The sequence below is a fragment of the Lampetra fluviatilis genome, chromosome 53 (genome assembly GCF_964198595.1).
Source record: "Lampetra fluviatilis chromosome 53, kcLamFluv1.1, whole genome shotgun sequence".
NCBI classification, from domain to species: domain Eukaryota; kingdom Metazoa; phylum Chordata; class Hyperoartia; order Petromyzontiformes; family Petromyzontidae; genus Lampetra; species Lampetra fluviatilis.
In genome coordinates, this window is record NC_136327.1 from 8245654 (window position 1) to 8258472 (window position 12819).

The 12819-nt window shown below is 55.5% G+C and overlaps 1 protein-coding gene across 2 annotated transcripts in view; it reads left to right on the forward strand.

Annotated features, from left to right (window-relative positions):
- Positions 1–8687: 8687 nt before the first annotated feature.
- TRIM46 (tripartite motif containing 46) overlaps positions 8688–12819 on the forward strand; it is a 44144-nt gene continuing 40012 nt past the window's right edge. For both annotated transcript variants that reach the window (XM_078879340.1, XM_078879341.1), the window contains exon 1: positions 8688–9016. In XM_078879340.1, the coding sequence (XP_078735466.1) occupies positions 8954–9016 (63 nt within the window). In that variant the 5' untranslated portion in view covers positions 8688–8953. The remainder of the gene's footprint in view (positions 9017–12819) is intronic.

Genomic DNA, 12819 nt, shown 5'->3' on the forward strand with positions numbered 1-12819 from the left:
CACGCACAGTATGCAGCATGCTGCAGGCGCAGTGTGCAGCATGCTGCAGGCGCAGTATGCAGCGGCGAGCCGAATCGAGAAGCGTAACCGCATGTGTGCCCGCGCTGGTACGCGTGCGCGCATGTGTGTGTGTGCGCGTGCGTGCGTGCATGTGTGCGTGTGTGCGTGTGCCCGCGCTGGTATGCGTGTGCGTGTGTGCGTGTGTGCACGTGCGTATGTGTGTGTGTGTGTGCGTGCGTGTGCATGTGTGTGTGTGCGCGTGTTTGTGAACGGTTGCGCAGTGTTTGGCACGCTGCGCCGCGAACCTGGCGAGCCGAGTTCCATGCCAACACGAGTGTTCGGTTATCTGAACTTGTCCCGGGCCTCCTCCAGGTCGGCTCGGCCTTAAATGAGTGGCAGCTCTGTGGTGTGTAGACATCGGCACTTGGGGGGGATCAAAGGTGGCCGAGCACAGGTACCGGCCACACCACTCCTCTTTCGCGCACCCTGCCGGCCTGTATATGCGCTCGCTCGCAGCACTTGCCCCCTACAGTTTGTTGAGGCTACACGGGGGATCTTCGTCTTGGTTCCTCATGACGTAGAGAGATCCGATTCGGCATCAGGTGCGTGCGGTGCGTCACGACGTAGCGCGTAATGGAACGGCGAAGATTTGTGAAACGTGGGAGAAGGCGCATCGCGAGGGGTTCGATTGTGTTAAACTCTGGCTGCAAACGTTCTTGCCCAGCCAGGAAAACCATCTCCATGGCCAACTCTGAATGCAATACTGTGGCCGTGGGGTGATTGCCGTGTGTCGGAGTGGTTCAACTGCCCTACCGTTTAATCTCTTTGGATATAAACAGAGGACGCGGTTGTGGAAGTTATCCTGCGTTTCTCACCCCCCCCCCCCTCTCCCTCCCATTCACGAACGAAGGATTGTGGCACTGTCTGTTCCCAATACTTTGCCAGGCACCTGCGGATGACCGTCGCTTGCCTGGTGGTGGGGCGTAATTTAAAAGTCGACGGGGAATAGTTTATAATTTATCGTTGAATAAAAGTTGATCCAAACAAAACAAAACACCGCGTGTACGTTGTCGGTTCATTACGTTTGAGAAGGTTTCGTGTTTTATTCTGTCCTGGAGAAGTGGTCCTCGACTAAGGCTGTGATTGTATAATATATATTTGGGGGGGCACATCCCCCCCCCCCAATATTCAAATATGCTCAAAATGTCCCCCCCTCCAATATATTGCTATAAAATAGATTGCTGTTTATATGATTGTGGTTGTACTTTATTAATCCCTAATCTCTGCCATTACATACAATGAAACAAGAAAAGGTAAAACAGAAAAACCAGCAATGTAATACAATACATTATTAGACATTATTGTAAAAAATAAAGAAAAAGTTCATCCCATGTGCTAGTGAATTTTTTAATATTTTAGGCAGGAAATTCGTTTTCAAATTTAGATTGTTTTTCTGGGGGGGGGGGACCCCAGACCCCCTGAAAGATTTGGTCCCCCCCCCAATGTTGACTCCATGGCTACGGCCTTGTCCTCGACTACTTTGTGGCCCACTGCAGAGTGGACCCCAGGCCCCTGGCCCGACCCCCAACATGGGTTTCGAGAATTAAATTTACGAATTAATGACCGTCGATGTTTTAACCAATTGTCCCATTTTGTGAGGTCTATATCCCGGCTAGCTAAGTGACTGCAAGCGGAGGAAAATACAAATCAACGGAGGCACCGCACGCGTGGTGCAATTAGTCCGAGCCCGCTGGTTACTCTTGGAAACCAACATTGTTGACGATCAGGCATACAGGCTCCTCCTAATCGATGTACATCGGCCTGAGCCTCCCCTACATCCACGTGACTCCCCCAGCCACCACCCACTGTGGAAACACTCTGCCCTGTACAGCACCAGCGTCGTGGCTTGTGGTGGCTAGGAGATGTTAACTCCCTCGCCTGGTATACAGGAGGTCGTGGGTTCGATCCCGACCCTGACGCCTGCTGTATATTTGGAGTTTGCGTCTCTCTCTCCCAGTGGTCGCGTGGATGTTTTTTTTTCTCCGGGTCCTAAGGTTTTCTCCCTCCACATTTAGAAACACGCGTTTAGATGATGATGTCGTTCAACATGTCTCGGAGAAAACAATCTCATGAGAGCCCACCGAGTTGCAGCAATTATCGGCAACGGCGGAAGACTCAATTTTGCCGTGTTTCAAATCTGACTTGTGCTCGCGGACACGATCAGACCACGACCACGAGTACCCCGTCCCTCTGTTAGCCCCGCCACCCCCCTCCCGATACGTTCCATTCATTGGCTACCACATTCTGATAAGCCCCTCCCCCCTTAACTGGTACTTAAGAGCTTACACCTTGAATCCCTCCCTCACTTGATGCAGCAAATCTGGCTGTGACGGTCCCACCTGATGACGGAGACTTGTGTTGCCTCCGAAACGTCGTGATTTTTATTGTTTTATATTTATTAATTTTTATTTCATTTTTTACCTACGTGACTTTACCGAAAGAACTAAGAGTATGAATCCTTGCAGTCACGAAAGCTTCAAATCTGGTCTCTGTATCTCTATGGGTCTCTTTGTATCTCTGTGGGTCTCTATGTATCTCTATGGGTCTCTTTTTATATATCCCTGTTGGTTTCTATGCATCTCTGTGTGTCTGTCTGTGTCTCTATGGGTCTATGGGTCTATTTATCCCTGTTGGTTTCTATGTATCTCTGTGTGTCTCTATGTGTCTGTGTCTCTATGGGTCTCTATGGGTCTATTTATCCCTGTTGGTTTCTATGCATCTCTGTGTGTCTCTGTGTCTGTGTCTCTATGGGTCTCTATGGGTCTATTTATCCCTGCTGGTTTCTATGTATCTCTGTGTGTCTATGTGTCTGTGTCTCTATGGGTCTCTATGGGTCTATTTATCCCTGTTGGTGTCTGTATCTCATTGTATTTCTGTTGGTCTCTATGCATATCTCTGTATCTCTACCGATCTTTATATATCTCTATTGGATTATATGTATCTCTATGTATCGCTATGGGTCTCTACGTATCTCTGTGTCTCTACGGGTCTTTATATATTCCTGCTGTTTTATTATTATTTTATTATTTCCTTTCTACGTGACTTTACCAAAAGAACCAAGAATTTGAATCCCTGCAGTCACGGAAGCTTTATATCGAAATGTATATTCCTGCTGGGTTCTATTTATCTCAATGTATCTCTATGGATCTCTATGTGTCTCTACGGGTCTTTATATATCTCTAATGGTTTGTAGGCATCTCAATGCATCTCTACGGGTCTCTATGGGTCTCTGGGTGCACTGTATGGCCCATAGTTTGTGTTGCATGACCACATTCGCATCGCCGTCATTTTCCATTCACGATTGAGGTGTGCGCATCGGGCTGTCAGCGATGTCCTGACGATGCGATCAATGGTCCCACCACCACCACCACCAGGAGGAGGAGGAATGTCAAAGCCAGGAGGAGGTGGTGCCATGATGTTGTTTTGGGTCTCGAAATGAGGAGGCGTTTATTCTGGACGGCCGCGTTGCTCCACACTGTCTCTGTTCGCGGCAGCGGCAGCGGCGGTCCTCCAACTCTGTGTGTTGGCATTGCTGCTGCTGCTGCTCTGTGAGTCCGTGTGGCCACGCGCGGCTACATTTAACCACCGCTGCTCTCGCTCGGGTACACGCCGCGAAATCCATTTACTATTCCGTGCAGCAGCTACCGATGCAATCACGCAGCCACGGGCGGGCAGGCGGGCGGGCAGTAGACACGTGTGTGCGAGAGAGGTTCCCCACTGATGGCTGTGCATCAACACCACGGCTACATACAAAGCACGGCTGTGCATACATTTTGATTGTATATTGATTAATTTTGTTCAGTACCTCGCCTGGTATACAGGAGGTCGTGGGTTCGATCGCGACCCTGACGCCTGCTGTATATTTGTGGTTTGCGTCTCTCTCTCCCCGTTCCCACCCCACCCACCCCTCCCCATTTAGAATCAACGTCACGCGTTTAGAGTTATTTGACTTCTGCTATAAATCTCCATTCGTCGAGCTATCATTTGTGGCCAAGTCGCTTCTGACCCAGAAAAATTAAACGTAGTTTAGTTTAATAGTTTAGTTTAATAGCTGTAAAGCACGCACGGCACAATTGCGCATTGTTAATCAACTGCTGGGTGGAAGCTTTCCCCTCTCGATCATTGGGGTCGCTTCACCATACTTCACCACGCTGGTCAGTGCGGTCTGCTTTGTTGCATTGGGAGGCCGCGGGCAGGAACGGGTTCAGATAATAGCCACTTAGGTTAGCCGTGGTTGGGAATCGAACTCGGGTGGCTGGGTCCGTAAGCGCCGCGGGTCGCACCTACCCATCACACACGAAGACAAGCTACCCCCCGTATTGCCTTCAACGGACTCTTTGGGGCAGCGCTGACTTTTGACAAATCGCATCAGGTATTCAGTTTTAGGGCTGAGTCGACCTAGGAGAGACCCCAGGTATCAGATGTTCGTCGCTGATTGTTTTGTGGCCGTGAGTGGCAATCGAATTCGGGTCGCCGGGTTCGAGGCGCGGTGCAATGACCCACGCAAAGACAAAGATCCCCCACATAGGCAAGTGCTGTTCGCGAGCACCTGTGAAGGACGGCACGGCACTCACGGGGGGGGGGGGTGGTTGGCCCAGCACCACGCCCGGCCGCCTTTGTCTCCCGAGTGACGATGTTTAAACACCGCACTAAGAAGTCATTTGGGCTGAATAACCCACACACAGACACAGACCCACACACACACAGACCCAGCCACACACACACAGACACACAGGCACCCAAATACAACGACAACGATCCCCCGTGTAGCCTTAACAGACGGCTGGGGCAAGTGCTGTTAGCGAGCACCTATGCAGGCGGGCACAGCACACGAGGGGGTGGGTGGCCAGCACCACATACGGCCGCCTTTGTCAGACCCACACACGTAGACCCCCCCCCCCACACACACACACAACGTGGCGCTGGGTGTCTGCGCTACGCTGGGATTTTGCCTTTGAAGGCAGTGCGGAGGAGAGGCGTGAAACACAATTTGACTGGAAATGGGTCAATTCCTCCATCGGGGTTTTATTTCTGGTGCAGCTTCATGGCAAGCCGCTGCTGGGTGCTGTGACGGTCTTCTATCTTCCGCTGGGGGATTTAAGAGCGAGAGAGAGAGAGACAATTTTATATAGATCAGCCACGGAAGAATGGATTTGAATTGCAAAGAAGCTTTAGGTCTGTGCATGTATTATTTGTGGGCGTTGGTATGGGCCTGAAAACGTGTCGGCGGGTTGGGTAGAATACACAGACAGAGATATATTGGGGTGCGTTTAGGTAGGGTGGGTGATTGGTGGGGGGAGAGAGATTGGGGTGAGTTTGGGTAGGGTGGGTGGGTGGTGTGGGGAGAGAGATTGGGCTGAGTTTGGGTAGGGTGGGTGGTTGGTGGGGGGAGAGATTGGGGTGAGTTTGGGTAGGGTGGGTGGTTGGTGGGGGGAGAGATTGGGGTGAGTTTGGGCAGGGTGGGTGGGTGGTGGGGGGAGAGAGATTGGGGTGAGTTTGGGTAGGGTGGGTGGGTGGTGTGGGGAGAGAGATTGGGCTGAGTTTGGGTAGGGTGGGTGGGTGGTGTGGGGAGAGAGATTGGGCTGAGTTTGGGTAGGGTGGGTGGTTGGTGGGGGGAGAGATTGGGGTGAGTTTGGGTAGGGTGGGTGGTTGGTGGGGGGAGAGATTGGGGTGAGTTTGGGCAGGGTGGGTGGGTGGTGGGGGGAGAGAGATTGGGGTGAGTTTGGGTAGGGTGGGTGGGTGGTGGGGGGAGAGAGATTGGGGAGAGTTTGGGCAGGGTGGGTGGGTGGTGGGGGGAGAGAGATTGGGGTGAGTTTGGGTAGGGTGGGTGGGTGGTGGGGGGGGAGAGAATGGGGTGAGTTTGGGTAGGGTGGGTGGGTGGTGGGGGGAGAGATTGGGGTGAGTTTGGGTAGGGTGGGTGGGTGGTGTGGGGAGAGAGATTGGGCTGAGTTTGGGTAGGGTGGTGGGGGGAGAGAGGTTGGGGTGAGTTTGGGTAGGGTGGGTGGGTGGTGGGGGGAGAGAGGTTGGGGTGAGTTTGGGTAGGGTGGTGGGGGGAGAGAGATTGGGGTGAGTTTGGGTAGGGTGGGTGGGTGGTGGGGGGAGAGAGATTGGGCTGAGTTTGGGTAGGGTGGTGGGGGGAGAGAGATTGGGGTGAGTTTGGGTAGGGTGGGTGGGTGGTGGGGGGAGAGAGGTTTGGGTGAGTTTGGGTAGGGTGGGTGGGTGGTGGGGGGAGAGAGATTGGGCTGAGTTTGGGTAGGGTGGTGGGGGGAGAGAGATTGGGGTGAGTTTGGGTAGGGTGGGTGGGTGGTGGGGGGAGAGAGGTTGGGGTGAGTTTGGGTAGGGTGGGTGGGTGGTGGGGGGAGAGAGGTTGGGGTGAGTTTGGGTAGGGTGGGTGGGTGGTGGGGGGAGAGAGATTGGGGAGAGTTTGGGCAGGGTGGGTGGGTGGTGGGGGGAGAGAGATTGGGGAGAGTTTGGGCAGGGTGGGTGGGTGGTGGGGGGAGAGAGATTGGGTGAGTTTGGGTAGGGTGGTGGGGGGAGAGAGATTGGGGTGAGTTTGGGTAGGGTGGGTGGGTGGTGGGGGGAGAGAGGTTGGGGTGAGTTTGGGTAGGGTGGGTGGGTGGTGGGGGGAGAGAGATTGGGCTGAGTTTGGGTAGGGTGGTGGGGGGAGAGAGATTGGGGTGAGTTTGGGTAGGGTGGGTGGGTGGTGGGGGGAGAGAGGTTGGGGTGAGTTTGGGTAGGGTGGGTGGGTGGTGGGGGGAGAGAGGTTGGGGTGAGTTTGGGTAGGGTGGGTGGGTGGTGGGGGGAGAGAGATTGGGGAGAGTTTGGGCAGGGTGGGTGGGTGGTGGGGGGAGAGAGATTGGGGAGAGTTTGGGCAGGGTGGGTGGGTGGTGGGGGGAGAGAGATTGGGGAGAGTTTGGGCAGGGTGGGTGGGTGGTGGGGGGAGAGAGATTGAGTGAGTTTGGGTAGGGTGGGTGGGTGGTGGGGGGAGAGAGGTTGGGGTGAGTTTGGGTAGGGTGGGTGGGTGGTGGGGGGGGAGAGAATGGGGTGAGTTTGGGTAGGGTGGGTGGGTGGTGGGGGGAGAGAGACTGGGCTGAGTTTGGGTAGGGTGGGTGGGTGGTGGGGGGAGAGAGGTTGGGGTGAGTTTGGGTAGGGTGGGTGGTTGGTGGGGGGAGAGATTGGGGTGAGTTTGGCTAGGGTGGGTGGGTGGTGGGGGGAGAGAGATTGGGCTGAGTTTGGGTAGGGTGGTGGGGGAGAGAGATTGTGGTGAGTTTGGGTAGGGTGGGTGGGTGGTGGGGGGAGAGAGAATGGGGTGAGTTTGGGTAGGGTGGGTGGGTGGTGGGGGGAGAGAGGTTGGGGTGAGTTTGGGTAGGGGGGGTGGGTGGTGGGGGAGAGAGATTGTGGTGAGTTTGGGTAGGGTGGGTGGGTGGTGGGGGGAGAGAGGTTGGGGTGAGTTTGGGTAGGGTGGGTGGGTGGTGGGGGGAGAGAGGTTGGGGTGAGTTTGGGTAGGGTGGGTGGGTGGTGGGGGGAGAGAGGTTGGGGTGAGTTTGGGTAGGGTGGGTGGGTGGTGGGGGGAGAGAGGTTGGGGTGAGTTTGGGTAGGGTGGGTGGGTGGTGGGGGGAGAGAGGTTGGGGTGAGTTTGGGTAGGGTGGGTGGGTGGTGGGGGGGGAGAGATTTGGGTGAGTTTGGGTAGGGTGGGTGGGTGGTGGGGGGAGAGAGGTTGGGGTGAGTTTGGGTAGGGTGGGTGGGTGGTGGGGGGGGAGAGATTTGGGTGAGTTTGGGTAGGGTGGGTGGGTGGTGGGGGGAGAGAGGTTGGGGTGAGTTTGGGTAGGGTGGGTTGTTGGTGGGGGGAGAGAGATTGGGGTGAGTTTAGGTAGGGTGGGTGGGTGGTGGGGGGAGAGAGAATGGGGTGAGTTTGGGTAGGGTGGGTGGGTGGTGGGGGGAGTGAGGTTGGGGTGAGTTTGGGTAGGGTGGGTGGTTGGTGGGGGGAGAGAGGTTGGGGTGAGTTTGGGTAGAGTGGGTGGGTGGTGGGGGGAGAGAGAATGGGGTGAGTTTGGGTAGGGTGGGTGGTTGGTGGGGGGAGAGAGGTTGGGGTGAGTTTGGGTAGAGTGGGTGGTTGGTGGGGGGAGAGAGGTTGGGGTGAGTTTGGGTAGAGTGGGTGGGTGGTGGGGGGAGAGAGAATGGGGTGAGTTTGGGTAGGGTGGGTGGTTGGTGGGGGGAGAGAGGTTGGGTTGAGTTTGGGTAGGGTGGGTGGGTGGTGGGGGGAGAGAGAATGGGGTGAGTTTGGGTAGAGTGGGTGGGTGGTGGGGGGAGAGAGGTTGGGGTGAGTTTGGGTAGAGTGGGTGGGTGGTGGGGGGAGAGAGAATGGGGTGAGTTTGGGTAGGGTGGGTGTGTGGTGGGGGGGGAGAGATTTGGGTGAGTTTGGGTAGGGTGGGTGGCTGGTGGGGGGAGAGAGGTTGGGGTGAGTTTGGGTAGAGTGGGTGGGTGGTGGGGGGAGAGAGAATGGGGTGAGTTTGGGTAGGGTGGGTGGGTGGTTGGTGGGGGTGTGAGAGAGGGAGAGAGAGGGAGACTGAGGTGGAGGAGGGGGTGGGTGGGTGGGTGGATGGGGGGTGGTGGCAGTGTTGTCTTGACAACCACCTCCGCTGCTCAGAGCATCACGTAGGAGACGGGGCGAGGAGGGAGGGACCGCCACAGCGCAGGTTTATTGGAGGCGTCTCTTTCTCTCCCCTCTCTCTCCCTCCGTCTCTGGCTCTCGCACCGCCGCTCCCCCTGGTTTGCTCTCCGCCGTGGACAATAGAGTGATTGGGAGGTGCCTCCCCTGCCACGATCGGTCACCACCGCCACCACCGCCGCCACACCTGCACGACCGACACCCCGCGCGCTCAGAGCCTCCGAGATGTCAGACAGCGCCGACATGAGCGACCTCTGCTCTGTCACGGACCCCGCCAGCCGGGGAGAGGTGAGATCGGTCTCTGTCTGTGTGTCCCTCTCTGTCCCTCTCCCTGTGTGAGTCGGTCTCTCTCTCTCTGTGTGTCTCTCTCTCTCTGTGTCTCTTTGTCTAGCTCTCTCCTTCATTGTGTCTCTGCATCTCTCTCTGTGTCTCTCTCTCTCTGTTTCTATGCCTCTCTGTCTGTGAATTTCTGTCTGTGTGTCCGCGTCTCCATCTATATCTGTGTCTCGCTCTCTTTGTATCTCTCGCCGTCTGTATCACCGTATTTCTATCTCTCCTGTTTCTACGTCGCTCTGTCTATATGCGAGCCTCAGTCTCTCGCGGCGTCTCTGTGTGTGTGTCTGTGTCCCTGCGTGTGTGTGCGCGCGCGCATATATAATGCACGCGGGGCAAAATTGTTTGACACTCGGCTCGCGATGAAAATTATCAATCAACACAACCAACCCTCGTCAGACGCGCCTTTAAATCACAGCGTCGACCACCACCGCACTCATCCCACTTCTGTATTCTGCTTTGTTCTAGCGTCCCTTGCTTCGCGCGCGCGTGTGTGTCTGCGTGTGCGTGATGCTGCGTGTGTGTGTCTGTGTGTGTGTGCGTGATGCTGCGTGTGCGTGCGTGCGTGTGTGTGTGTGTGTGAGTGATGCTGCGTGTGCGTGCGTGCGTGTGTGTCTGTGTGTGTGTGCGTGATGCTGCGTGTACGTGCGTGCGTGTGTGTCTGTGTGTGTGCGTGATGCTGCGTGTACGTGCGTGTGTGTGTCTGTGTCTGTGCGTGATGCTGCGTGTGCGTGCGTGTGTGTGTGTCTTTGTGTGTGCGTGATGCTGCGTGTACGTGCGTGTGTCTGTGTCTGTGCGTGATGCTGCGTGTGTGTGTCTGTGTGTGTCTGTGTGTGTGTGTGATGCTGCGTGTACGTGCGTGTGTGTGTCTGTGTCTGTGCGTGATGCTGCGTGTGTGTGTCTGTGTGTGTCTGTGTGTGTGTGTGTGATGTTGCGTGTACGTGCGTGTGTGTGTCCGTGTCTGTGCGTGATGCAGCGTGTGTGTGTCTGTGTGTGTCTGTGTGTGTGTCTGTGTGTGTCTGTGTGTGTGTGTGTGATGTTGCGTGATGTTGCGCGTGCGGGGAGCGGTGGCGCAGTGGTTAGAGCGCCGCGCGACGAACCCCGGCGACCTCGAGCACGATGACTCGCTCACGGCCACCAACGCCACTGACGATTATCTGAACCGGTCCTGGGCGCCCCTCCCACCTCTAAGTCGACTCGGCCTCAAATGAGAACCTGGAGGCGATGCTTAAACATCGCCACTGGGGAGACAAAGGCGGCCGGGCGTGGGTGTTGCCCACCCACCCCCTCGTGTGCCGTGTCGGCCTCAATACGGCGCTGCTCGCTAGCAGCACTTGCCCCACGTCTGTCAAAGACTACACGGGGGATCCTTTGTCTGTGTCGCGTGTGTTTTATTGACGCCGTGCGTGCATACGAGACCACGTAACTAAACTACAACCAGCATCAGCGTCCGACCAGGCATCTGCCGAGGATCTTCCGTGAGACGCACCAAGGTCGAGAACTGACGTCTCTAAAACGGTGCCTAGTTCCTTGTCCTCGCCCTGCGCACACATCCGATTGGCACGGGGTCGGCTACGTACGGCGCGAAAGAAGTCCCCACGCACGGACACTGCACAACGCAGCCCTGACCGCAGTCGCCCTCCGACCTCCGGCTATCGACCTTTGCAATCGTCCCCGCGTGCCCAGGGCGCCTGTGTGGGTGTTGGGGGGGGGGGCTCGTGGGCACCAGCCCCCCCCACACCCCGAGGCGTGCGGCCTCCCGCCCGTGACGGCGGCCGAGCGGAGCGGCCACGTGGGAGCTGTCCTCGTGCGCGGGGTGCTGAACTGGAACGTGAGCGCCCTGCGCGTGGTGGCGTTGGTGGTGGTGGTGGTGGCGGTGGTGGTGATGGTGGTGGTGATTACATTGGCGGTGGTGGTGATCATGGTGGTGGTGGCGTTGGTGGTGGTGGTGGCGGTGGTGGTGGTGGTGGTGATTACATTGGCGGTGGTGGTGATCATGGTGGTGGTGGCGGTGGTGGTGGTGGTGATTACATTGGCGGTGGTGGTGATCATGGTGGTGGTGGTGGTAGTGACGGTGGTGATAGTGGCGGTGGTGGTGACAGTGGTGATAGTGGTGATCGTGGTGGTGGTGATAGTGGTGGTGGTAGTGATGGTGGTGATAGTGGCGGTGGTAACAGTGGTGGTGGTGATATTGGTGGTGACAGTGGTGGTGGTAATAGTGGTGATAGTGGTGATCGTGGTGGTGATAGTGGTGGTGGTGACAGTGGTGGTGGTAAAAGTGGTGGTGATAGTGGTGGTGATAGTGGTAGTGATGGTGATAGTGGTGGTGGTAGTGATGGCGGTGAAGGTGGTGGTGATATTGGTGGTGACAGTGGTGGTGGTAATAGTGGTGGTGATAGTGGTGATAGTGTTGATGGTGGTGGTGATATTGGTGGTGATGGTGGTGTTGATAGTGGTGGTGATGGTGATAGTGGTGGTGGTGATGGTGGTGTTGATAGTGGTGGTGGTGTTAGTGGTGGTGATGGGGGTGATGATCATGATGGTGGTCAAGGTGATGACGGTCGTGTCGGTGATAGTGGTGGTGGTTGTGGCGGCGATGGTGGTTGTAATGATGGTGGTGGTAGTCGTGGTGGTGCAGGTGGGGAGCGGTAGTGTCTTTGGTAATGATGGTGCTCGCAAACTGCACTTGCCCTAACAGTCTGTTGAAGGCTATATGGGGGTATTTGTCTTTTGGTGGCAATAGTGGTGGGCGTGCTAATGGTGTTGGTGGTGGTGGTGATGATGATCATGACAGTGGGTGTTGATGGTGATAGTGGTGGTAGTGGTGGTAGCAGTGATGGTATTAGCGGTGGTTGTAGTGGTAGTGATGGTTGTAGTACTCGTAGTGGTGTTGGTGGTGGTGGTTAAAGTGGTGGTGACGTTTTGGTGATCGTGGTGTTAGTTGTGGTGGTGGTATTAGCGGTGGTGATAGAGGTAGTGATGGTAGTAGTAGTCGTTGTGCTGGTTATTAAAGTGGTGGTGATAGTGGTAGTGATAGTAGTAGTAGTGGTCGTGGTGGTTATTAAAGTGGTGGTGGTGATAGTGGTAGTGATGGTAGTAGTGGTTGTGCTGGTTATTAAAGTGGTGGTGGTGATAGTGGTAGTGATGGTAGTAGTGGTTGTGCTGGTTATTAAAGTGGTGGTGGTAATGATAGTGGTAGTGATGGTAGTAGTGGTTGTGCTGGTTATTAAAGTGGTGGTGGTAATGATAGTGGTAGTGATGGTAGTAGTGGTTGTGCTGGTTATTAAAGTGGTGGTGGTGGTGGTGGTGGTAGCAGTGGCGCCTCGTGAATGTGGTTGTTGGCTTTGTCTTCCGTCGCTTCATTCGCCTCCTCTGGTTATTCGCACACAAAGGAGGAGGGCGTTGGTGAGCTGCAACTTCCAAGTTTCCTCCTCCTCCTCGTGTGCATTATAAACCAGATCGCGTTCTATCGCGCGCGCCCAGCCTAACGCGAGAATCGTACAACAACGCTGCAAGCATCATCGTTATGTTTAAAAAAAAATCAATTGTGTGCGCAGCTTTATTAGCCGATGCAAAAATGCGGTAAACGGGTGCATGCGCGCTTGCTGAAGGTGATGCTGTTAATGCGTTAACTCGTATCGTCATCGTCCCAAAAATGTTATCTTCACGTTGGTGAAAAAAAAAATGTTATTTGTACGGACGCATCTCAGCTGTATGCATGGATGCTGAACTTCTTTCGCACCGTACGTCGCCAACGG